The sequence below is a fragment of the Dasypus novemcinctus genome, chromosome 3 (genome assembly GCF_030445035.2).
Source record: "Dasypus novemcinctus isolate mDasNov1 chromosome 3, mDasNov1.1.hap2, whole genome shotgun sequence".
NCBI classification, from domain to species: Eukaryota; Metazoa; Chordata; class Mammalia; order Cingulata; family Dasypodidae; genus Dasypus; species Dasypus novemcinctus.
The window spans coordinates 139,695,419-139,721,960 of NC_080675.1; the positions used below are offsets into that span (position 1 = coordinate 139,695,419).

The 26,542-nt window shown below is 45.3% G+C and overlaps 1 protein-coding gene across 1 annotated transcript; it reads right to left on the reverse strand.

The window, feature by feature from the left end:
- Positions 1-286: 286 nt before the first annotated feature.
- PARP16 (poly(ADP-ribose) polymerase family member 16) lies at positions 287-26,430 on the reverse strand. The gene is made up of 6 exons (XM_004455508.5): positions 26,257-26,430; positions 12,327-12,464; positions 9,657-9,863; positions 5,984-6,155; positions 4,206-4,347; positions 287-2,875 (listed from the first exon to the last, which is right to left on the reverse strand). The coding sequence occupies exons 1-6, from the start codon at positions 26,428-26,430 to the stop codon at positions 2,740-2,742; spliced, it is 969 nt and encodes a 322-aa protein (XP_004455565.1). The 3' UTR covers positions 287-2,739.
- Positions 26,431-26,542: the final 112 nt, after the last annotated feature.

Here is a 26,542-nt window from a genome sequence, read left to right on the forward strand (position 1 = left end):
CACCAGCTCCCCAAATGTGCGCTTTCCTGGAGCTGACCTATTGGAAGCCACCTTAAACACAGGGTTGGCATGAAACAGAAACCGAGTCGCATTCAGGTTTGCCTCCTTCCTGCCCCTCTATTCCCAGGCTCCCAGAGGCCTCACACTCTCCCCCACTCTCAACCCTGGTCCAGGCCCGACTCATCCATGCAGCACAGCAGGCAGAGTGCTTCGAGCCCACATGACCTTTAGGAGTCCACAAAAACGTTTTAGCATTTTTTTAAATCAGAAGAGAAAACACCCAAACTTTTAGGTGGAAAAATATTTTAATACATATCAATATTTATATTACCACAATTGTAAAAATTTAACTTTAAATATTGTTTATGAGAAGGGGCCAATGAAGGAAAAAGTGTCTAGGGCCCAAGGAAGTCATAACGTGGTCCTGCCTTAGACTTCCTTCCTGCCCACTCCAATCCTCTAGACTCCAGCCATTTCTTTTTCTCTTTTTTAAAGTACCCAGGTCAGAAATTGAACCCAGAACCTCTTTATGTGGGAAGCCAGTGCTCAACCACTGAGCTACATTGGCTCCCTGGAGTTGGTTTTTTCATTTGTTTTTGTTTTTAGGAGGTACTGGGGCTCAAACCCAGGACCCCATATGTGGGAAGCAGGTGCTCAACCACCTGAGTTATATCCGCTGCCCAGGACAGGTACATTTTGATACACGGAACAGAAATGGCTACCTATACCACACTAATATAAGATGTCATTAATAGGGGAAAATATGGGAGGGGGGGAGAGTGGATTATATGGGAATTACCTATACTTTCAAGGTAACTTTTCTATAATCTAAAACTTCTCTAAAAATAGTTTATTATAAAAAAATAAGTGTTTTCAAATGTGAAAAAAAAGTGGAGACAATAATTATACCTACTTCACAAGCCCGTTGTGAGGATTTTAAAATAAATTAGTACATTAGTAAAAGGCCCCGGCAGTATTACATGTATCAGCTCCATATTTCCTGACCCCAGACTACATTGCCAAGTATTTTCCAAAACTCATTTATAATACCATATAATACCAATGTCACTCCTGGGGTGTTTGTCCATCCACCCACCTTGCCAGATTGTCAGCTCCGTGAGGACAGGGGCACCTTGATCCTGCTTCTATTTCTAGTGCCCACGACACCAGCAGCTGCTCATGTATTTGTTAAATCAATGTCTAGAAATCCAATACCTACTAGATATCCTGGGTGGCATATGTTCTCCAGAAACAGCCACCTCGAACAAGGAAAGGAAGAGAAGGTAAGATTTGTAATGACTAATGAGGCACAGGCACTCATGCTGAGCCAGCTAGCAGGAACAAAAGTGAGTCGGTAATTAGGACAGTACATTTATTATCTTTGAAATGTTCCAACATTCAATGTAAAAGCCATGATAGTGGCTCGTTCACAACTTTACAAATCATAGAAAAATTACTTTTTTCCTTTACCGAAATCTTACCATCCCCCCTCCCCAAAATCGAGAGGGCTCCTTACACCTGCAGCCCAGCAGGAAGGAGGGAGCCAGAGAGAGCAGCTCTCTGGGAGCCAGAGGCTTTTCCTCCACATTTAAAGCCCAGGCTGGAGCAGGCGTAACTCAGTGGTTGAGCACCTACTTCCCATGTACAAGGCCCCGGGTTCAATCCCCAGTACCTCCTAAAAAATAAAAAATAAAGCCCAGGCTGAGTCCCCAAAAACCTGCAGCCTCTCCAAGGGAGGCTCGGTCCATGCAGACCTGTGGCACACTATGGCAGGCCTCTGTCTTGGAGGTCAGCAGCCCACTGAAGGCCTGCAGTGGGGCACTTGTGGCTGGCAGGCCACGATCAAGGCAGCTTCGTGAGAGTAAGAACAAGAGGCGAGCCCGCAACTCAAGTCCCTTTCTCTAAAAAGAGCCAGCCATAAAAGAGGGTATGGAAACTAGCCAAATGATGCTCTAGGTTTAGAAATGCCCCCTTTTATTCAGCTCACAGACTAATTTGTCCAATACCTAGTTAAAAAAAAAAAAAAGTGGGTTCCATTTCAGCTGTAATCAGCAGTTGGTAATTTTTAGGAAAAGACAACTGGAGTTGCTCATTGTTAAGTTTGTACTTTTTTTTAATCAGGCCTCTGACTCCCTTTCTCATCCATGGACTGGGGGGTGGGGGGAAGAGGGCGGCTGTCACAGAAGGCTGTTTCTGTTGATTTGAGAAAACTGTTAAAATGTTTTGCACTCAAAGGCTGATGGCATTCAAGAATGATCCCACTGATTTTTATGGGAAACATGACTGTTCCTCCTGGGTGTCTAGAGTCAAAACAAGGCAACCGCCTAGTGATTTATAGTTCCCACTACACATTTTCCGCCTTCCAGAAGGCATTAGAGAAAGGGTCAATCTCCGCCAGGAGCAATTGTAAACACACCACTGACGGCTTGGACACTTTGTTTTTAAATGCAGCAGGACTTTTTTCCTTTGGCCCTAGCTGCAAAGCCGACTCCCTAGGACTGTTAGGACACGACAGACAGTAGGCTCCCCTGAAACCTAGGAGTGAGGGTGGGCCCAGTTGACTGGAGTGTGGCTGGGAGCATCATCAAAGGCAATCGGTAAATGTATGGCATATGGAAACTCCTGTGGTCCCCAACCTGACTCCAGGTCCATCCTAGCTGGACACAAGGCACAGGAGGTGCAGAACAAGTTATCATAAGGCACACGGTTGAGGTGGCTCCCACACCAGACCCAGAAAGATTATCTCTTCACACGATTCCAGAAGTGCTGGAAAGCGGAGGAGTTGATGACACTCACTATGAGCAGCAGCAGGAGATACAGGGATATCATGACCGTAAACCAATGGCTGGAAAACCAGGAGAGCTGGCTTGAAGCTCTGTTTAAAGGGGGAAAAAACAGTGACGTTGGCAAAAAGAGAAGAACTTTCTTTTTTTAATGTAGGCAACAACTTCTGGCTCAAAGGAGATGAAACGATGAATTTCATCCGCTGTGTGAGCCATGAAATGAAGCTTCTTCATGCTCCTTTGCTCGAGAAACCCGGGGCTGTTTGCCCTGGCTGTGACACGCCTTTCAACAGAACATTTTCTAAATGTACAAAGACAGCTATGCAATGAGCTCATCCTGATCTTCCCTTTTATAGCTCCTCTTTTACCTTTTATAACCCGCCTTTTCTTAAGGAAGACTGGTTATCTAGAAGAATGACCTGGCTCAGGGGTCTACCTGGATGGCAGCAGGTGGCAGGTTATTCATCAAAAGTCTTGCCACTTTAAGACGTGTATACACATGTTTTTGGCCCAGTGGGGGATAATTTAAACCATCCAAATGTGCACTAAAGAAAGACTCCTGGGAAAAGTGTGAAAGAAATGGAATTTTCAAATAGAACAAGACAGATGATTTTAAACCAAGGCACAATGTGCCCCAGACTCAGGAACTCTACACAGATTTCACAAATGTGAGGGGGAGTTTTGCAGGCTTATGAAATCCTGAAGTGTGAGCGCCGCTCTTATACACAAACTACATCAGGAGTAGATATTATTATATTACCCACTTTCCCCTCTTACCTGCTCACCCGCTGCTGACCCCGGAAGGGTTCTACCACAGAACCCAACAATGTGACGAGATCACAACATGACCACCAGGCCCTGGAGAATCCTGCACAGACACACCCCTGCCCCGCTACCACACTGCTGAGGTGGGGAGAGGCATCTGCCACGGTGTGGAGGAGCTGGAAGGTCCTCATTTGCTCTCGGGTTCAACACTTTCATTTTAGAAATAAAGACAAGGCATCTCAGGTCCAGAGAGGAGCAGGAGGTGGTTCAATAGCCTCTGTGGTAAGTGAGGTGGGCTGCAAACGCCGCAGCCAGTGTCCACTCACCACCCCGCCTTCCAGCTTAACCTGGTCAGTGGGCTTCCGACTGTGATGTGAACCTGGATGGACGGGCCCCAAGGTTTGGGATAGCCAATCTGGCTCGTACTCTCTGGGTTCACAAATCTCTAACCTCCTTCACTAGAATACACAGTCCTCTTAGGGCCAGGATCACATCATATTCTGCTATATTCCTTACCCCTCACAGAGTCTAGTGTGGCAACTTACACAGAGCTGGGGTCTAACAAAATCCCCTGGAGACTAGGGGCAAGGGACGATAACAAAGAAAAGAAATCCAATACTTTGAACACTGCCATGAAGTTCTCCTGGCCCTGCTTACCTCTTGGGCTGCTTCTGTGAGTACACCAGCAGGTACTTCACTCGCAGGAGCTGGTTATTGGTGACCACAAAGTACTTAGGAGGGATGTCTCCCCCTTCACTATTCTTGATCCTCGCTCTTCTGCGATCTATCTCCTTGGAATCTGAATAAGGAGACATCAATTGACAAATGTGTGAAAAAATAAGCACAACGTTACTGGAAAGAAAACACAATGACAAAGGAAGCAGATTATGAAAAGAAATTGGGTCAAGCCTGTTTCTGAGTTTGGAGAAACTTATGTATATGAAGCAGCCTTAAAAAAAAAAAGGAGAAGAATGGATGTGGTAGATGTGATACATGTGATTCAAGTGGTTGAGTGCCTGCTTCCCACATATGAAGTCCTGGGTTCAGTTCCTGCTGCCTCCTAAAAACAAAAACAAATAACATTCCTTGTGATCTATTAACTTTAATTTTAAAAAATTTACAAAACAAAACAATAAAACAACAAGCAAACAAACAAAAAAACCAACTCAGGGAAGCCAACATGGTTCAGTGGTTGAGCACATGAGCACTTCCCACATATGAGGTCCTGGGTTCAATCCCCAGCCCTGGTACCTCCAACCAAAAAAAAAAGGAAAACGTAAGGGATCAGAGGAAAAAAAAAAGAATTTAACTGAATGGGGAAAGCAGAGAGAAGCAGCAGATTGGCAGCACAAACATAAAAACACTCTGGGACTAGGAAGTGGGTACTGAACTTGACCTGAAACAAGTCTCTTAGTAGGCATTTTAAATGAACCTTTCTGGATTCAAGCTTCTTAGAACACATATTTCCCACTTTGCACCAAGACTTGTTAAAAAAAAATTTAAGAAAAAAAATTATAAACAATTTTTTCTTTTAATTGTTTACTGCCTCATCCCCACTGCCACCACCCCCCCCTCCAAAAAAAAAAAAGACAAAGGTGCGTGACAGCAGAGGCTGCAAGGTTTTGTTTTAATGTTCAATGTCACGGTTTGCAAATTCTTAACAAGAATTATAAACGCAAATATTCATGCTGTCTGGTTTAGGAGGGTGGTGTCAGACCTGGGCCTGTTCCCCAGGATTCCAGTTGTTTTACATTAGAGACTAGGAACAGGCAGTTTTTTGGATTCTCCTTTTCTCAGTGTTACCAACAGGCTAGTTCTAGAGACTGGAATGACATGACCTCTTCTGCTTTTAGGTAGACACTTTGAAGACAGGGGCCACAGGGAGAATTAATCTGAAGCATATTAGGGAAGTGGAGATGAGACAATCAGCTTGCAAACCACTCTGTGGGGAACCCAGGATTCACACCCATGACCTCAGCTGCCCCTTGTGTCCTGAGGGATGGGGTCTGGACCCAGCATCTTTAACTTCACTTTTGCAAATATGTATTGGATACCAAGTACATACCAGGCTCTCTACTGACGCCAGATGCCCAAAGATGCATGAGACCTACTTTTTGCCCTCAAGAAGCCCAAGCTCTGACCTCGCTTACTTACTTTCTTCTATCAAATTTCACCTCCTGAAATTTCTTCAGCTTTTCTTGACCACTCAGACCCACCATGATTGTGCCTTCCTCTGCCCCGCAGACCTTGTAGCCCCGTCACCTGGCACTTCCTAGCCACTGCTTTGCAGTAAGAAACCTCTTTTCCATTGTGCCAAGCTCTAAGAAGACTGCTCATTCTGTGGAGGCAGGCCATTGTCCTGCACTTTTCTGGATCCAGCCATCCCCTGGGATGGAATGGGTGTACCCACCCAAAAGAAGCCAGCACGTACTCACCCTTCTTCTTGATCTGGCACTTGACATCTGGGTGGTCGATGACCTCGCACACGGCCACACAGCTGAGGATGGGCCCAAGGAGGCTGCGCTGCCACCCGTGGCCGTGGGGGCTATAAATGAGGGCCAAGCTCAAGTCACTGGTGAGGTAGGTCCCCTCCCCAAACAAGGATGTCTGGAATGGCAGAAACCAACAGAAAAGCAGCACAGCTGGGTGAATGATAGGATTCTCCAAAGCCAGATGATGCAGTCTTTCTTCAATACAGGGTTGCAAACACAAAATTTTTAAGCCTCTTGTTTTCCAGCAAAAGACAAAGGATCAAACATCCTATGACATCACCACATAATTATTACTAAACACATTCCCTATGTGACAGCATAGGGATTCACTGGGAATTTAGCCAAACCTGTGGTCAAGGTCAAGAGGGAAAGGCACAGGTATGAGTTCCCTCTACCTCTAACAAGCCAGCAAGTTATATAAACTCTCTGGGTCTCAGTTTCTGTATCTACAAAATGGGATAACAGTACCTACTTCAAAAGGTTTGGGTGAGGACTGAATGAGATAATGTACAGAAAGTGCCAAGCAGGACACCTGGCACATGAGAGGTGGTAAATAAATGAGGGTCCTCCATCATAAGCTCTTAGGTTGTAATATACATAGAGATTCTTGTCACAAGAAGTCATTGAGCAGGTCACACTGACAGGTTCACAAAAGCAAACACACATCCTTATGTAGGGAAAGGGTAACACCTGAAGCAGGAGGAAATCTGAGTGATTACTGTGAAAGAAATGAGTCTTGTCAGACCAAAGCAACTAATGGAATGAGGGAAGCCTCCAAGAGGGGCAGGGGCAGTTTTTCTCTGCGGCAGTTCCCAGGTGGTGCTAAGATGGCGCCCTCCATGAAGAAGCATGCCAGGTGATAGCAAGTAAGGATCCCAGGTGAGCTCCTTCAGGCTGAGGCAACAGCAGGCATTACACACACACCCTTTGCCCATGGCAGACATCAATAATCAACCATGACTATCAATATGAAAATAACCATCACATACTCATTCACACTGAGCTGAAGCAAAGACCCAGAATCCTTCTCAACATAATATCCCAGGTAGCCGCTACCAATGGATGGAATTTAACATTTAACTTATTTGCGAGATGATGAGTGGTCTCAAACTGAAAAACATCCTATCCTCTGGAAATAAGAAATGTTCTATTCATTGGCACAGACTTCCACAATTATAAGCCTGCTAAGTATAGCTTTGGGAAAATGAATCAAGCCTTTGCTTGGCCACTGAGAAGCCCCTTGCCAGGTTAGGCAGTGTCCTCACCTCTCAAAAGCTGATACAGACTTTCTCCAAGAACACTGGATGCCCTCTGATCCAACCCCACATCCATTTTCTGTTCACGCTTGCCACAAACACACCGTTCCCTAGATTCAAATCTTGTGCAAGGCAGCAGCGAGCAGCATGGACAAGAGTGGGACACTTGGGAGTATCTCTGCCATGAAAACAATCTCACAGCTTCAAACAGCAAGTGAGCTCCCCCAAGCAAGCCCCTCACTGAAAACCCAAATGGAAGAGAACAGAAGGGGATTCGCTTTACCAAAAAAGTCTTGGTAAGATGCAAACTCTGTAGGGCACTGAAACAAAGGGTTGGTGTACAAGAATATCATTTGCAGACAACTGCTCCAGGCAGGCTAGCTCTTGCATGAAGCACAGGCCCCCTGGATTCCAGTAGCCTGCTTAGTGGTAACCAGAAGCTGAGAGCCAGTGTAAATAAGCCCCTTATTCTTAGCAAAACCAGACTATGATAATCAGATGCAGCAGTGTTGGGAAATGTCTCTCTAGCCTCGGGGCTCTATCAGCCACAACTGTATCTGTAGCTCACGGAGCCAGCCCCTCATAGGCAGCTGCCATGGTTAGGGAAAGCTACCCCAGACACGTTTTCCGTCAGCTTATAAAAGCAGCTAAGGTTTCTTTGATGTGTACTAAATACAGAATGCTTTGCACACATTAACTCCCTCAATCCTCTAGCATACCTGAAAGGGTATCCCTATTTTACAGATAAGAAAACTGAGGCTTGGAGGATTTAAGTAAAATTGGTCCAGGGCCAGAGAACTGCTAAGAAAGTGTTTTTGGCTCCAGGGCCTGTCTGGACTCTTCCTCTTATATCTCATTGAAGGGCAAAATAAGTGCCACCAGAGAAGGGAAATTGTCATTATTTTAACTCCTGTAAAAGGGAGGAAAGGATATTGAGGAAGGAGGGAAAGGGGAGGCCACCTTAGCATACCCCTCAATTTCGCCAAGGACTGACTCAGGTGGAGTGTCCTCTAAGCAGTGCTTCTCAAATTTCAATGCACATACAAGTCGGCTGGGGAGCTTATTAAAGAGATTTTGATCAGTGACTTAGGATAGGGTCTGAGATTCAGCAGTCCCAGCAAGCTCCCAGGTGACGGGAATGCTGCTGGGCTGCAGACCAAGCTAAGTAGCAAGGACTGGCCACATATTGGAATCAACTGGGGAGCTTTTAAAGCACACTTAAGTCTGGGCCCCACCCCCAAAGAATCTGATTTAATTGGTCTGGGATGTGGCCAGGCATTTTTTTTTTCTTTGAGGTACTGGTGGCTGGCAATGGAACCCAGGACTTCAGCGCTTGATCCCTGAGCCACAGTGGCTTCCCTGAATTGTTTTTTTGTTTGTTTTGCTTGTTGTTCATTTTTGTTTTTTCAGGAGGCACTGGGAACTGAACCAGGACCTCCCATGTGGGAGGCGGGAGTTCAACTACTTGAGACACATCCGCTCCACCCAGGCATTGAGATTTTTAAAAGCTCCCCATGTGATGCTTCTCAAACTGTAATTTGTATGGAATTACCCGGAGATATGTGAAAATACAATTTTTTATTTAGAAGGTCTAGGGAGGATCCTAAAATTCTGCCTTTTAACAGAGTCCTAAGTGCTGCTGCCAATCTGCACTTTGCATGGCAGACCCCAGTGAAGGCGGCTAGTAAGATAGGGAATCAACAGATGGATCTAGAACCTGACAAAAAGTCCACATGGACATCAATAATCCCCAAGATGGCTGCTGGAAGACCCTCTCCGAGATTCTGCAACTCAGAAGACTTCCTCCAGAAGCCAGGAGAAGCCCCAGATATTCCCCAAGGACTTTATCATTGGGCCCTCCTGGGAGATTGATGGGAGAAATAAGCAATCAAAATGGTAAATAGCTGGACCTCCTCCCCTGCCATTAGCAAAGGGGTGGGATAATCAACAGTTCAAAGAGGCAGGCACCAGGCCTGAGCTCTCTCTCTCGTGCACTCTCTTGCCTGTGGACCAGTTCCTGCCCTCTGTGCACTGCTCTTGCCATTTTTCCTCTGCCATGTGGCCACATAATTAAAACTTGGGCATTGATAATCTATAATGGGAAATTGTAGTCTGTAAATCAGCTCGCTTGACCACTTTTCAACCCCTTCCTTTCTATCTTGGACCCCTGATATTACTTTCTCCCATTTCTCGTCACTCACTACCTGAATAAATTACTGACCTAACTCACCTGATGTGCTCTTGAAATTCATTTCTGCACAATAGTCAAAAACCTAGATAAAATCCAGTAACAATGGTATACCTACCCACCCCCACCAGCAAATGCCGAGAGTTCTGACCCCCACCCCTTCAGGCCCCACCTTGTTTAGGTGGCAGTGCAGGCCATTATGGATGATGGAATGGAAGTTTTCTAGGCGGCTCCCATGGAAGGCGTAGATTAGGTCACGTTCTCCTTTGGTCTCATAAAATTTGGCGTTGGCTGGGTCCGAATACTCGATTTCAAACAGGAAGTCAGGCACAGGGACAGGCATGCGAGGGGCACCCGTCAGCTTTTGGATCTTTTCAAACTTGAAAACATAAAGGGTGGCAATTTTATTTGGGAAGCAGTAAAATGTGCTGCAAAACTGGTCTCTTAAAACCTAGGGCTTAACTGTGGGCTCTGCTCACAGTAATGACTGATTTCATGAAGAAAAAGGTATCAATTTATAAGCAAGCTCACAGCTTGTAGTTCAAGACTGCTTTCCTCTAATAACTTTTTCCCTACAGTAAACCAAGAAGCATTAATTGCTCCTTCTAAATGGTGATCACTTTTAATTTTCATAACAGGTTCACACCTATTTCCTCCATTCCATTTTTACAACAATCCCATGAGGTAAGGAAGTAGGATAAATTGCAAAAATGGCCACAAAATTTTCCTCCCATCCTTGTCCCTAAGCCCCTCTGCAATGTGACTTCACAGGCAGAATTCCACCAAGTGGTAGAATCTGGTTCTCTATCCCTTAAGGTGGGCTTGGCCATGTGGTTCGCTTTGGACAATGGGACCTTATCAAATGTATGGTAAGGAACCACTTGGAAAGAGCATGTCCTTTCTTGCTTGCTACAGGAAACCCTCATCACCCAGGTGAGCCTCCAAAGGTATGAGTGCCCCTGAAGGGAGGCCCCGTAAGCCATCCCACCTAAAGCCCCAAATATGTGAGGATACCCTAGATCATCCAGCCCCAGTTAAGCCAGCCCAGACCAGAACCAACCAACCAACCAAACCACAGAATCATGAGAAGCAAGCAACGTTCATTGTTTTAAGCAACTATGTCTAGGGGATAGTCTGTTATGTGGCAAAAGTTAACTGGTAACAGAAGGGTAAGCTCTTTCTAAAGGATGATAATCCTCGTCAGGGCAGAGATCACATCATTTCAGTGGTTTAAAAACAAAAGGTCATAGACCAAAGCCAATCTGTAGCAAAGTTTTTCTGGATTACGCATAAATGAGAAAAAATAAGGGCAATGTAACACACATAGTTATATTGATGGAAGGATGATGATCCTTTCTTTGGAAGAACTGAACTTAATTCTGAGATTAGGACCAAACTTCTTTTTTGGTGTTAAAATATCCTTTTACAAAATGATGGTGGTAGGCTGATGCCCTTACTTGGACAAAATAAAAAGCTATCAAGCCTGGGTCTCGACACTCCACATTTTAACAGACAATGTACTGGCCCATAATCAAAAGTCAAGGAGCCATGGCTAATCCATTTTGGCCACAGCACCCAATACCTAAGACCTAGTAGGTGCTTGATGCCCATATGGGAATGAATGAATAAAGGAATCTTAGTTCAGCAGATGAGGAAAGTGAAACCTCAGGGATCATTCAGGAGTTAGCAGTCCAGCCTGGACTTGAATATGGGTCTCCTGACTCCCATTCTAGGGTTCTTTATGTTATTTTTACTGTCCAGCACCCTAGACAACAGAATACAAGATACCATATTCTATGCCCTGTAGGAAAGACGTATGTCTTTAGAGGGAGCTTGTAAAATTGGATGCTCTTAAGTTAAAATCAAGCAAACAGCAGTACAAATAAGCCTCTGCTGCTGCTCAGAGAGACCAGCATGAGATCAGGGGTCAAATCTGACACTTTGGTCCTTTTTTAGGAGACTACGGTCAAGCAAATGGAACCAAATTATGGAATGTATGTCCTGTGCCAGAAACTGTGCTTGGGGTGACACATTATACCACAGCCCCTCTCTGAGGTAACCACTATTGTTCTCAATTTACAAATGGGGAAAAGGAGACTTCATCATCGATGAAGTGGGATTTGAACTCTGAGCCTGAGATTTTCCACTATGTCGGGCCTGGCTTCTGTTTCCTGACAACAGGACTAGGCCAATGTTTCTTAAGGTGTGGACAGGCAGGGCCCACCTTCATCAGAATTATCTGGGGTCCTTGTTAAATAAAGTGATATCCTGACTGCCTGGGGGGCAAGGGATTGCTGGCTGTAGTTTATACAGTGCAGTTCCCAGGACCCAAAGGAAACTTTCCTAAGGAAGAGGGGAACTTGTACCCATGTAAACAGGGGAATTCCTAAGGCTAAACACGCATGCCCAAGATAAAGACACACACACACACAAATTAAAAAAATTAAAAAGTGATATCCAAAATTTACTGAGCTTTAGTATGTGCCAGACATTGTTCTAAGTGTGGAAATTCATTCAAACCTCCCCGATGAAAGATGAAAGTATACTACTATTATCCCCATTTTTCAGATAAGGAAACTGAGGTACTGAAATGCACCCAGTAACCTGCTCAAAGCGACATAGCTAGTAAGCCACAGAATCTAGCTGTACTGCCAATGTGCAAGTTCGTGGGCCCCAATCCAGAGAATGAATCAGAATCTCAGGGATGGAGTACAGGAATCTGCATTTTCAACACCCACCCAGGTCATTCTGGTGGACAGGAAGGTCTCAGAGCCACAGATTTGTTGCTGTCCACCAGCCTTTCAGCTCTAGAAATCCGTGATCCTACAGACCAAAGTCTCACCTCTGCCTTCCCTGTACTGTGGATTGTCAGGACCTTTGATGATAAAATCCAGTTCACCAGGTCCCAGACCCGTCTGTCTTTGTCTCCGGAGGACTGGAGAAGTTCTTTCAGGTTGGGTAACAAGCTGGCATCCGCAAGCTGAAGTTGAGGGGGGGGCGTGGAAACTTTGGTTAGCAAGGATCCTGGACAAAATGATGAACAGGAGCCCTCTAATGGTTAGGGAGACAACTTACATGTCTTCCATGTTTCAAGGAATTTCCTAAGAGGAAATGCACAGGCCTACAATCCCCTTTCCAAACAATACCAAAATCCAAAACCTCTGAACAATGAAAGTTTTTTTGCAACTCATTTGGTACAAACCTGACCTGAATTGATGTGAATTTTTTTTAATCTTTATTTATCCCACTTGGTGTTATTTATGCATTTTGCTTGTCTGACTGTGGGATGCCACCCTACTGAACACCTGGTACATTCATGTGGGGGGGTGAAGGATTAGCAGAGCCTTTTCCTTTCAGCATGAGAAAATGACCTTCAGTAAACTTCCTGTTAACCTGTTCCCCTGGAGACCTGATAAAGGTAGTATGGCAACTCCCTTAACCAGGCAACACCACTCTTGGTAAAAATGATCCCAGGGAAGCAGTTTGGCTCAACTGATAAAGCATATGGGAGGTCCAGGGTTCAAATCCAGGGTCTCCTAACCCATGTGGTAAGCTGGCCCACGTGCAGTGCTGATGTGCAGAAGGAGTGCTGTGCAACGCAGGGGTGTCTCCCGTGTAGGGGAGCCCCACACACAAGGAATACAACCTGAATAGAGAGCCACCCCACACAAAAAAAGTGCAGCCTGCCCAGGAGTGGCACCACACACACGGAGAGCTGACGCAGCAAGAAGACATAACAAAAAGAGACACAGATTCCTGGTGCCACTGACAAGAATGCAAGCGGACACAGAAGAATACACAGGAAATGAACACAGAGAGCAGAGAGTGGGGAGGGAGAGAGAGGGGAGAGAAATAAATAAAAAATAAATATTAAAAAAAAAAAGATCCCAGATGATAAACGGCATCTAGACCAGGGAGGAACCGTAGCCATAACTTTGGGTTTCCCTGAGAGCAAAGATCTTTTGTGGGGACCCTGGAAACTATGTTTATGAAGTTCTTACAAAAGATACCAGCCTCTATGGAATAAGGAATTTCGCGTAAGCTAGAGTAGTGCCTGCACCCAGCCAATGGGAGACTCATTTCCTTACAGCTGAGCTCACACGCTCCTAGACTGCTGCATGGACTGCTGCAAGGACTCTACAGAAAAAGAATGCCTGACACTGCCCTGCTGTGAGCTGTGATCCCTGTTCTAGATCCTTCTGATTAGACTGGTACCCAGTGTGGGCAGCAATGGGTTTATGAGTCTGAAGTTTAGTCAAGATTTTAAACATCTGAAGTTTAGATGTTATTACGTTTCTAAAATTGGGAACAATCTGAATTCCCAAACACACAGCCACAAGGATTTCTGAATGAATATTCTTGAGGGGAGAGCGGCACAGCTTTGGTGGGGGAGAAACTTAAAAGGGGTACCCAGTCCAGTGGAGAGACATGAAAGTAAATAATTATGACTCAGAAGTATCTGCAGTGATATCAAGGATAGACATAACTACTAAAGGTACTAGGAGGGACTTTTGCTGGGTTGGGGCTAGGGGAAGGGGTATGGTCAGGAAGGGCTTAGCAGAGGAGGGTGCCAAGGCTCAGGAGGACGAGAATGCAGCATGCATTCAGGGAAGTAGATGGTGATGTGGTTAACTGTGCTGGCTCTCTCAGCCCACCTGGGTCCAAACCTTGGCTCTTGCACCCCTGCTATCTGGGTGACCTTGGGTGAGTTTGAGCTCTCTGTTCCTTAGTTTCATCAAATATATAATTAGGGTAATATTAGCCACTTCATGGGATGCCTGTGAAGGCTAACTAAGTTAAACAAGTAGAGTGCTTGGAGCAAGGAGGAAGGCAATAAGAGCCTAGAGTGTGGGGAGGGGTAATGACAAGGTGACTTGAAAGAGCTTGTGAAAGTCCCTGACACTCCTGGGAACTCTGATTTGTTTGGTAATAGGGAGTCCCTGAGGGTACCAGGGCATGTCTCCTTAATGGCATGCCCTCAGGTGGCCACCCATGCCTGCCTGCTGGGTCCAGGAGACACCCCCAGCAGCCCTTGGCTCATCTCAGCCTTTCACTGCTTCTATTTGTTTCTCACACCTCTCTCTACCTTCTTTTCTACTCCTGGTCCACATTAGTCCCCCCAGAGCCATCTTCACTCCCACAATTACTGTCCCTGTCAATAATCACAGGTTCTCAAAGCCCACCTGTGAGCCGCAGCCCTTGCCAACAGCCCGGACCTGGGCACAGGAAGCCCCATAAAAAGGTGGTCAACTGAGCTGGTTCCCTGCCGGAAAAAGACCCTCCCAGCTCTGGGCTGGACCCAGGCCCCCCTGTGGGGTCAACCCTCTTCCAGGGCTCAGGCCCTCCACTACTACTGCCCAGACAGGGCCCTTGCTGTGTTTCAAGAGACTTTGAAAATTAAATCAGCTCCAGCAACTTCACAGGATCCTTCCCCTCACAACCAGAATCTATCTGCATTTTAGGAGAGCCTTTTGGGAACCAAACACAAAAGTAGGGTTTTTCAGATAAAACATAGAACCAGGTAAATTTGAATTTCCAATAAAAAACATAATTTTTTAGTATAAGTTCTGTCCCATGCACTATTTGGGACATACTTATACTAATAATGGGTTTGTTGCTCATGTGAAATTCAGATTAACCTAAGCAGCCCGTATTTTTATTTGCTAAATTCAGCACCCCTACACTTAACAAGGCCCTTTGGAACCTGGTCTGGCCTCCAGGCCTAACAGCGCCTTCTGCCACCAGCCCCCCCCCCCCCACCTTGTGCCATTCCTCAACCTGCCCCAAGCCTTCCCTCCCGCAAAGCTACACAGTGTGAAGTTCCACTTGGCCTCAAGGAGACCTAACATCACCTCCTGTGCTCCCCCCAGCGCTCTATACAGAGACCCATGTTGGTACTTGACACTCTGGGGCAACCTTGCATCTGGTTGCATTGAGTGCTCCAAGGCCAATATTTGCCTTACTTATCCTGAAGTCCCCACAGCCTGCCCGGAACCTGGCATGCAGTTCAGAGCCATGATGGGAACAACAACTACGTGTCGCGCCCTTAACATGTGCCAGGCCCTGGGCTAAATGCTGTACATGCGTCCTCTCATTTCATCCTTACCATGACCTATTTTATAGGTGAGGAAACCAAGGCTTGGAGAAGTTAAGCACCTTGTCGAGGGTCACACAGCTACTCAGTGGCAGGGCAGGGTCTGTCCCTTACCTGTGATGCTCCTGCCAGATGAATGGAGAAATTTAAGGAAGGACCAGCTATTTTAGCCCCAAGGAGCAATTCCAGCTGAACTTTAAGAGGCTGCTCAGGAGGCTAATCAGGAGGCCCTCACCCACACAATAATACAATCAAAGCAGTTATTAGCTGCGCCTAAGCCCCGTCAAAGGCAGGGAGAAAGAAATATATAATGTGTGGTATGGAGCAAGGGCAGGAGACAGAAAGCCCTCAAAGGTAAGTGCGCATTGGTGTGCGAAGGAAGACAAGGGCCAGAAGAAGGCATGTGTATCCAGGGGAAGGAAGGTATTATGTCAACTGTGCACTCCACCAAACCCTGCTGTGCTGAGAGCCAGCGGGGTTGTTTCCCCATAGACTGGTGGGGAAACAAAGCAACCACGAGGGGTAATCGTTTATAGCAAGAGTTATAAACAAAGGTCATGACTGCAGACAACGTTTACCAACAACTGGATGGAAGAGGGTAAGTGTTCAAGAGGAAGGCAGGCATTTCTGGGGGCTGGGGTTTATGATGGGGTAGGATCTGAGTGAGAGCAGGAGAGGCAGGAGGATCACCACCATCCCATGACATCTTAGGATGTATTTTTGTTCACTTGAAAAATAAAACTTTTTAAAAAATACATAGGACTTTTTGCATATAGGTATCTTAAATGGCTGATTATAAATAACATCTCTGGTCATTTTCAGTCAGAACTAGAGTTAATATCCCAATTCCAGTGAAGGCGTTACAGAATCAGGAGACCAGCAGACCTAGTACTAGTGGTTTCTCGAGACTCTTTGATCCATCCCAAGGTGGATTTAAACAGTCTAGGATGCAGGGGTCAGGATGGGGGTGGCAGAGTGGACTCTCAGATGTTCTCCTGCAAGTTCAAAGGATTCTTAAAATGAGATCAATTTATATATTATTAAAATACAGGATTAAAAACTCACACAGTAAATATAAATTACAGGTTATTATTGAATTTATAAAGGTGGCATTTTATGTTTCTTCCCCATCTTCCACCACCCCACCAAAAAATTTAAAAGGCCTCACAGGCTTTCTAATGACTAAAGTCCATCAACTGCTAAGAAATATCCTCCAGCCATGAGACCTTGGGGAGGCTACCAGCCTGCCCGTAGGCTAGGACAGTTCAATTGATATTATCTCACCCACAACAGGACATGGCTTACAGCAAGGTTGCAGGTCTGTAAACTTGGACCAGAGCTAACTCCAGAAAACTGGAGAGAAAAACTGTTTCAGGACTCAGGTGAAGAAGCATTTTTTTCTTTCTTTTTAAAAGTGCCTCAGTCACAAAAAGGAAATGCTAAGGGGCTTGACATCTTGTCACTACCCACACTCAAGTGCCTAAAAGCAAGTGGCAAAAGAAAACGGAATCCAAATTGAGGGAAAAAAATTCTTGCTGTCCCAGAACTATAGAGGTGCCATTCCCTTTATGTTTCTTATCTCCTCAACAAAAGTATAGGCTGAATATAAGTAGGGCTTATCTGGAGAGGTAAAAACAAGTAGATTTAACCTTCCCATGGTTGGTGTATTAACTGGCTAACAAGGCTTATTATATAACTTGAGCACAATCCTGCATTGGAAACCCACCTACTAGCCCTTCTGATTCTGCACTACATCTCCAACCCAGAGGATGGCGATCAAAACTCTGGTTTCATACCTGATCTTGCTCCAGTCTCAAGGTTACTTTGTCACTAAAGGCTCAGGAAAGAGAGGAATGCAAGGGTGATTACTGGAACAACACAAGATCTTGAGGAGCAGCAAAAAAATAAAAATAAAAATAAAACACTTCCCAGTTATTCTTTAGGAAAAGCGAACTCTGTGAGCTAAGGCCAAGGACTGAAGCACAGAGGCTTCTGCTCTTTCCTTTCCTTCTTCCCTGGCCCAAATCCAACTACTTAGAACTGCAAAAGGAATCCCTTTAGCAGGGACACTAGGGTAGGAGGAGAAGGGGATCAGTCCATTCCCCTTCTCCTAAGGTTTTCCACAGGTAACACGTCTAAAAATAATTACACTCTTTTGTGTAAGAACGTCAAAAACCTATCTTTCTGAAATAGGAGGGGAATGGGTGGGGGAATGTGGGTGATGAAAAAAACCTGTGTTAATACCTTTCTTGATAGCTGCACTTTGGGGGCCAGCAAACATCCCTTGCTTGACCCCATCAGTCAAATATATGTGGGTAGATACATATAATTCTACATAATGATAGCTTCTAGTGCATATGTCAACAACCATGTCACACAGATCTACAAATTAAAAACATCTGTGGGGAAGCGGACTTGGCCCAGTGGTTAGTGTCCGTCTACCACATGGGAGGTCCGCAGTTCAAACCCCAGGCCTCCTTGACCCGTGTGGAGCTGGCCCAAGCGCAGTGCTAATGCACACAAGGAGTGCCCTGCCATGCAGGGGTGTCCCCTGCATAGGGGAGCCCCATGCACAAGGAGTGCGCCCCATAAGGAGAGCCGCCCAGCATGAAGGAAAGTTCAGCCTGCCCAGGAATGGCAATGCACACACAAGAGCTGACACAACAAGATGATGCAACAAAAAGAAACACAGATTCCTGTGTTGCTGACAACAACAGAAAGTGGACAAAGAAGAACACACAGCAAATAGACACAGAGAACAGACAACTTTGGGGGGGAGGGGAAGAAGGGAAAGGGGAGAGAAATTTTAAAAATGAAATAAAATTTTTAAAAAGCATCTGTGGCCACTGAAATAGGGTGACATACCTGAGCTCCACTATTTTAGGTGCCTTTCTCCTTGCAAGACCCTACAGCTCCCTCCTTCCCCTAATGTTTGGGGAAAACCCAAGTCACTGCTGCATGTAAGCTACACACACAAGAGCCAGCAAAGGGAAGAGTTTGGTTCTGAGATCTCCCCACCCTTCCCCCAACCCCCTTACGGCTCAAGGCCTTGGCACATCACAGTCCTGGGAAGACCAAGACCCCTGGTGAATTGTGGTTCCTCAACTGAAGATAGGGCTGGGGTTATCTGGCCCCAGGGTGAGCTGGTGGTTGTGAAGGGGGCATTCGCTCCCATGGGGCTCACTACCACGGAGTCCCAAGCTCCACCCCTCCCCCCATCATGCTGCAAAGTCCTGCCTCCGGGGCTAGGGAGGACAGTACCTGGTGACAGAAGGATTTTGAGAAGCAAAGCACACCTATCCCAAAAGGTGATCTCCCTGGCTCAAATGCCCCCTGGGCCAGAGAGGTGATGGAAATGAGTAAGGGGGGAGTCTGGGAAAGAGTGTTGACTTTATTGAAATGGAGAACACCAGATCTAGCAAAGGGCCTAACTACTAACTCCCAACTCCAGCTGGCTTCTGAACCAAGGGCAATTCCACCCAGGTTGGAGAGCCTTGGGTTTTGTTTTTGGGTTTTTTCCCCCCAAAAGTCAGCAAACTGCATTTTTTCAAAAAGTCCTGATTTCTCAGGTCTTTGTCATTCCACAAACGACATATTTGCAACCTCTGCTATGGGCGGGATGAGGAAGGATATAGCTGGAGAGTCAGCTGGGGGGGGGAGGGGCTGAATGGTGGGCAAAGCCAGGTTGTTTGAGAAGGGACTTCGCAAGGAAAGAAGTGGTTTGAGTGCCTGAGCATACAAAGGCAGAGAACCAGCAGGGGGCGAACCAAGGAGACAGGCCCAATACCACCTCCTTACTTTAAGTCAGAAGGGGACAGGATAGCCAGGTGCACACCTTACAACCACCTAGATCACAATCTCTGTATTTGCAGAAGTTGTCACAGTGATTCTTATCATCAGGAAAAGTTGGGGATACTCATGTTTAGATGTTAGGCAATGTTGTAGAAGGATGTGGCAGCAGGAAAGAAAGAACATCTGTGCAGGTGCCAAAGGTCATGATGACTGCACAGGTGAAGGTGCTGAGAAGGAAATGGGCCAAAAGTACAGCCAAGGATGCCAGTCTCAGGAACCAGAGTGACACCTGGAAAAGCGGGGTGGTGGGATGGGAGGATGCCTCTGACATGGGTGCTGTGATGTGGGGTTTGAGAGGACAGCAATGAAGGCTGGAGAGGTGGGACCACCATTACAAACAGGTACACCTTGCTGTGCAGAACTGATAAATGAAAACCCACATTTACTAAAACAGATGGGTGCAAGGATCTACTTTGCAAAATAACTCTCCATAAAAGGGTCACCATGGGGACCCTTTAAAACAGTGGTTCTCAATCCTGGCTGCATACTGGCATCACCTGGGAGCTTTTAAAAATCCCAGGGCCCTGGTGCAAGAGGGTGATCTGCCACCACCAGTGCATCTGCTGATGAACGGATGTTGATAAGAAAAATAATAGAACCAATATCACTAAGTTGTTAGAAAGGAGTTACATATAGAAGGGGCTCAGAATAGTGTTTGGCAAGCAGTAAGTGCTATGTGTATTGTATAAGTATTAGGTGTTTTATTATTATTATTCTAAATATCAAATGCCCTTCTCTACTGCTCATCACCCTAAGGAAAGGGTTGCATTTCTAGAATGGTTGAGAAGGGACAAGGTGGGTTTGTACTTGAGGGATAGAGCCTTGGGTCCTTCACATCAACATCCCATAGTTCAAGACAGCTTTCTAGCCACATACCCACTGACAGTCAAATCACATTATATCTATGTCAGATGCTATCTTTGAGAGATGCAGGATATAAAGAGGGGATTTGAGGATTTGAGAATTTTACCTTGAGATAGCAAGTATTTACCTACATGGACACTGCAAATTATTACCTGAAATTAATTTTAGGTCATTAATTAGTCAGGGATAAATCTAGTTGTCATATTCTCACTACCAACAGGTGGGTGCTCATGAAAATGATCAAATCAGCTAATAAGAAAATAAAGGAGCTACATATTCTCTGCAAACAAACAAAAAATTCCAATGCCCAGGCAGTCCCCAGACCAATTAAATCAGAATCTCTATGGCTGGGACTGGGGGTATCAGTAACTTTTTTTTAAGCTTCTCAGGTGATTCCAATGCAAGCCAAGGTTGTGAGCCTTGTAAAGAGTGATCTCCCCCAGAAAATGTCAATATTTAATTTCGAATCTGGAAATATCAAAATCCATTCTGAATTGTTTCTTAGCCTTTGAACCAGCAATTTCACCTCTTAGACTGCATCCCAAGAAAATAACTAGAGATATGGACAATGATTAATGTACAAGGATGTTTATCATCAAATTGTTTATGAGAGCAAATAAAATGTTGTGGAAAAACCCAGAGAAAGGACTCCTAACTAGTGAGGAAAGAAGAAAGGATAGTGTGAGGTTTCCGGTGAGTCTTAAAGGATGAAGGGGAGTTTGATTCACTCTAGTCAAAGAAGGCACTGCATCAGGAGAGCAGGGGCACACTAGAGTCAGGACAGAGAGGAGCTTCTTCCACATGTTATTAACCTGGATGCTAGGGAGTCATCTTGTCTAGACAGTGCAAACCAGAGAGCAGAAAGAAGAGAGAAAATAGGAAGGGGTCCTTATTCATCCAGGACCAATGGTAACTGGGAACAGGGTAGGCTAGCAGCAGTGTTTGTCAGACTTGAGTGCGCACACAACTCATACCATAATTTTACTAAAATGCAGATCCTGATTTGGTAGGCCAGGGATGGGGCCTGAGATTCTGCCTTTCTAACAAGCTCTCAGGTGATGGTGACTTTGCTGACCTGCAGACCATACTCTGAGTAGCCAGGGTGCAGAGTTAATGCAAAGGAACCATTCCCACCTACCTCTCCTGGCCTGGAAAGGGTCGGCAGGCTAATGGGGAACGAAGGCATATTGTTTTCTAGGGAAAAACAAAAACAAAACACTGTACAGCTTGCTACTGGCAGTAGCAAGATTCCATGACTCAAAAGTGTGACCCATGCATGGATAACTCAACTCTAAAATTTGGGGGCCAATGGTCAAGGGCTACAGGACTTCCCAAGAATAACTATAGATTCTCTACCTATTATGGGCTTATCTAGCCCTCATACCAAGGATCAAGGTTGGAAGCCCTCAGCCTGGATTAATAAAGCACGTCTTTGTCCCTGGTTCATGGGAGATTCTTCTGGCTTCTTTTGATTTGTGTCCTTTTTTGTTATAATAAATCTATAATCATTAAGTATAGTATTTTCCTGAGTTCTGTGAGTTATTCTAGCAAATTACTGAACCTGAAGAGGTGATGGGAACCCCAGAATTTGTAGCCAGTTGGTCAGAAGTGAGAGTGGCCCTGGGAACCCCTGAGCTTGAACCCAGTGTCTGAAGGGCAATCTTATAGAGAATTGCCCTTAGCTAACCTGTGGAGTCTGGCCTGACTCCTGGTAATGTGTATGAAGCTTCTGAAGTTACAGTACTGGGCAATCAGCATATTCCCAATTTGATTCCACAAACTATTGATAAGCATTTCCCAGGCCAATCACTGAGAATACAAAATCAAAGAGATGACTCAGCATAGAAAATCTCTCAAAACAAGGCTCTTAAGAGATGATCTGGACTTTGGCAACTATAGCAGGATAAGCCAGAACCATGCTTACAGGCTTGGTTCAGCAACCACCAATAAAGTAATTCAAGTCAGAGCTATAATTTTATAAACTGCAACACATGTGTTAGGGTGTGTCATGACAGCCTGTAGTGTGAAAATTAAAAATGGCAGAAAATAAGTTGTTTACTATTATTTCCAAGTCTTTCAGTTAAACAAATGAAGTGAGGGACTTTTTACCAGGTCAAGGTATTAAACCACAAAATGATCTAGATGGTCAAGGCCAGGCCTGGACTGGATGTAGCTCAAGTGGTTGAGCACCTGCTTCCCATATATGAGGTACTGGGTTCAATCTCTGGTACCTCCTTAAAAAAAAAAGGTTAACCTTTGAGTCATGTACAAATTAGGATGCCAAATTATCTGCATTATTTCAGTAGCTCATGTGACATGTGGCAAAATGAAACCTAAAATGTCTATTTAAGAATGTAAAACCATTCTAAAATTGACTGAGATGATGACAGCACAACTCTTTTGAAAGGGAAAGCCACTGAGTATATACTTTGAATGGACTGTACAAAGCATGGGACTGTGTAACACAGGGAAAACAGTGGTAGAAGCCGGATGGTGGTTAGAACAAACATGAGTACATTTTCTCATGGAATATAATAAATATATAATACTAATACAGGGTGTTAATAATCTAGTGGGTTGGGGGAAAATATACCAAATGTAATATGGGCTATAGTTAGTAATATTTTGACAAAGCTCTTTCATAATTTGTATGAAATGGTTCACAACAATGCAAGGTTTTGGCAGTGGGATATTATATGGGAATGCTTTATGATGATATGTATGTTTGCTTTGCAAGTTTACAACTTTTACTATACACTCATTTTTATGTTCATGTATGAATGATATTCTTCAATAAAATTTTATTTGAAAAGAAAGAATGTGCGCATGCCCCCAAAGATTTCCTGCCTGGTGAGCAGCCTTCTGGGAAAGTGCTAATTAAAGACAAGCCTACAACAGCCAAAATCTGTGCAGGCTGGGTTATTTTCCCTAACAAAGGTGCCCAATAAGAAATATGTCAATATAAATGGATGGTCAGAACTTGTCTGTTTCTCCAGTGGCCCACTGAGAGAAAGGGTGTCCTGTCTGGGACTGGCACAAGGAGTCCCATGCAGGCGACAATCGGTCCCAATCAAGTTAGTGGCATTTGGTGCTGCACTGCAGCTGCTCCCTAAGTGACTACTGGTGTGGAAGGGTACTTCCCAAATTAAGCAATTGATACCTCCGGGGAAGGGCATGGGAGAAGGTAACTCTTTCAGGGAGACTTTTACTTCACTAGTATTATTGGAATTTTTTATAATAAGAATACATTCAAACATTAGTTGCACAACTAAAAATAAATTTAAATAAATACATAAAATTTTAAAAAGCATGGACAAATCAAAACAATTCCATAGCTGTGTGTGCATTTACCCTATATCCATCAGGCAACCCTCTGACACCTGTTTAATTTGCCAAGAAGACCTTCCAGTTGGCAGAAAATGAACTGAGCATTCTAGTTCTCTTGGAGGGAATTTTTTTGTTTTTTTTTTTAAGGAAGTACCAGGGATTGAACCCAGGACCTCATACATGGAAGCAGGCACTCAACCACTTGAGCTACATTTGCTCCCTGCAGGGATGTTTCTTAATAAAAATTAATAAACTGCATCCTGGGGCACTCTCTCTGGTGAGTTTCATTGCTTGGTCCCTCCTACTTCATCTACTCCTGCCAGGGCCCTCTGCCATCACAGAGTCTTTCAGAAATGCATCCTAAATCTCACCAATGACCTTCCCAGCGAAAAAAAATAAAGTCTTACACATCTTGGCAGGACCCGCAGGCAGCCAGGCATGCACCAGCTCCTACCTGCCCAGTCAGCCTCATCTTTTCCTGCTCCCCAACATAGCCACACTAAAATACAGGCTTGTCCTTCTCGGGGAGCTCAGCTCTTCTAGCTTTCTGCTTATGCTACTACTCCTGCCTGGAATTGCCCTTTCCTCTTCTCTGCTCCTTGAAATCCCTTGAGACTCAGCGTGACATCAGCCATTACCCCTAGTTAGCACTCCTTGACCATGGCCCACGGCTGAGGGCTGGGCTGGGGTCCCTACTGTGGGCTTCCATGTTGTACAGGGTTTGCCCCCCCGTACAGCGTACAGCTGAGCATGATGCTCTTCACTTCTCTCCCCTAAATTAGAATCTCCTGGGCTTTTTAATTCTTCATCCTTGGCACCTGTTCCACAGCAAGTGCTCCATAAATCTGTTGACTGGATTGAATTTTGTTGCCAATGTTCTGATAGGACAAACTCAGAAAACCCGAACTTGCAGCCCAAACTCTGGGGGAAGACGGTCTGCTTGTCTTTTTCTCTGACTTCCCACTCCCTATACCCTGAAATGCCTCTGGACAGTGGTCAATGTCTATGGTGCCCTCAGTACATCCCTGCACTGAGCTGCAATGGACCAGGTGGGAGACAGGAGGCTCAGTCTTTGTCCCTTGACCTTCTGTGAGTGACAGCAGAGATGGAACCTAGCAGTCTCTTTTAAATTACTGTTGTGCTATATATATATATATATTTTTAATAGCTTTGTTGCTCTTTTTCTTAGATTTTTTTAATTTTAATTTTTAATTTGTTTCTCTCCCTTTCCCCCCCACTCTGCTCCAGTTGTCTGTTCTCTGTGTCCACTTGCTGTGTGTTCTTTTGTCGGCTTCTGTTATCAGCGGCACAAGAATCTGTGTTTCTTTTTGTTGTGTCATCTTGCTGTGTCAGCTTTCCGTGTGTGCGGCGCCATTCTTGGGCAGGCTGAACTTTCTTTTGCACTGGGCGGCTCTCCTTACAGGGTGCACTCCTTGCGCGTGGGGCTCCCCTACACATTGGACACCCCTGCGTGGCACGGCACTCCCTGTGCGCATCAGCACAGCGTATGGGCCAGCTCCACACAGGTCAAGGAGGCCCAGGGTTTGAATCGCAGACCTCCCAAGCGGTAGACGGACACCCTATCCACTGGGCCAAGTCCACTTCCTGTTGTGCTATATTACATTAACAGATTTTCCAATATTCAACTAATCTTGCATTCCTGGAATAAATCAACCTGGTCATAAGGAATTACTCTTTTATATGTTGCTAGATTCAATATCCTAATACTTTGCAGGTGATTTTTGCATTTATGCTCATGAAGAACACTGGCCTATAATTTTATTTCATTTTCTTGTATTGCCCTTATCAGATTTAGTAATATCAAAGTTATGTTTGCCTCTTTTTCAACACTCTGAAAGAATTTGTTTAAAACTGGAATTATTTCCTCAGTGACTGGTAGAACTCACCAGTGAGGCCATCTGGGACTTGAGTTTTCTTTGAGGGAAATATTTTTCACCTCTAATTTGATGTCTTTAATGACTAAAGGGCTTTTTCAATTTTCTATTTTTTTATTGATAGGATTTTGATTGTTTTTGATTAAATCAATTTAGGCAAGTTTTATTTTTTAGGTAATCCTAAACATTTGCATTACACAGATAAGTGATATCTGGAATGCTGACTCTGAGGTGGAATCCCCGAGAAAGTGCCTTGTGTATCATCAGAGAAGCAACAGCTGACATGTGTACTACATGTTACAATTTATGAAAGTACTGCCCATATATTGCCTCATCTAAAATCAAGACCTGGGTGGCTTTGTTGACTTTTAGTGTCTATTTGCAAAGGGAAGGAGAACTTCCTATTTACCAGAACAGCTGATTCAGATCAACATCCTATTCCTGACCTCTTTAGAACATTTTGTGGACAGCTGTGCCGCTATTAAATTTCTCACTGAAAAACTCTTGGGAGTCCCTAGTCATTAACAAGGAGAAGCAGCCACCAAGTGCTTTGGGAGTGTCCACATTCGGGGGTAGGGTGTGTACTTAGCTCATGGAGACCGTCCCCAAGGCCAGGCTGGGAATGGAAAGTCTGAAGGCTGACAGGTTCACTAACACAGGTGAAGCCACCTCTGGCTGTGGTTTTCATAGTCCACATGGTTAGGGACGTAGGGGGCAGTGGCAGGGAAAAGCACACTCACCAGGGTCTCAAAGTCCTTACAGTCGTGGCGGGCATAAGATGCGGGAAAAGGCCGCAGCACCGAGTCGCGCTTGTAGCTGTGCAGGGCCGAGGCGAAGAGGCTGCACCGGAGGTCGGCGGCCAGCACGTCGCGTCCGGCCGCCTCCCTGGCGGCAGCCCAGCCTGAGGGCTGCATCCCCAGCCGAGGGGTGTTGCCGGGGGCAAGGGCCGGGCCGATGGTCGGGTCCGGGGCAAGGGCCAGGCCTGTGGTCAGCACCAGGGCTGGGCCCCGGGACAATGGGCCGGAG